This window comes from Egretta garzetta, unplaced genomic scaffold (genome assembly GCF_000687185.1).
Source record: "Egretta garzetta isolate BGI_Z169 unplaced genomic scaffold, ASM68718v1 scaffold324, whole genome shotgun sequence".
NCBI lineage: Eukaryota > Metazoa > Chordata > Aves > Pelecaniformes > Ardeidae > Egretta > Egretta garzetta.
This window is the reverse complement of record NW_009259426.1, coordinates 12,605-12,943: the sequence shown is the minus strand read 5'-3', so window position 1 is coordinate 12,943 and position 339 is coordinate 12,605. Positions and strand designations below refer to the sequence as shown.

The following is a 339-nucleotide window of genomic DNA, read 5'->3' as shown; positions in this document are numbered from 1 at the left end:
GGTGGCCATAGAAGGGGAAGTCAAAGGAGAGGACGATTCTCTGTGGGAGGGAGATGGGGTGAGAAGTGTGCTTGGGAAAACGCCTGCTGGGGGTGCAGGGGGGGGACGGGTCCGTGCCCACCGGCACCGGCTCTGCCCTGGCTTGGAGCAAGCTCCCGGGGCCGGTGCACGGAGGGGTGGGAGAGGGATGGGAGCGAGGGTCCTGCAGGTGCCCAGTCCCCACGGCTCATCCCCTTCAGCCCTGGACTCGGGGAGACCAAGCACTTCCCAAGCCTTGGTCTCCACCAGGCTGTCCTGGGGACATGGAGGGGCCGCTGCTGGCCTGGGCGCGGTGCCACC

General features: G+C 68.1%; 1 protein-coding gene across 1 annotated transcript in view; it reads right to left on the bottom strand.

Annotated features, from left to right (window-relative positions):
- PLXDC1 (plexin domain containing 1) overlaps nt 1-339 on the bottom strand; it is a gene marked incomplete at its 5' end in the record, with an annotated part of 21,527 nt that overhangs the window by 20,963 nt on the left and 225 nt on the right. The window contains one exon of the mRNA XM_009637030.2: nt 1-40. This exon is cut by the window's left edge and continues 12 nt beyond it. Within this exon, the coding sequence (XP_009635325.1) occupies nt 1-40 (40 nt within the window). The remainder of the gene's footprint in view (nt 41-339) is intronic.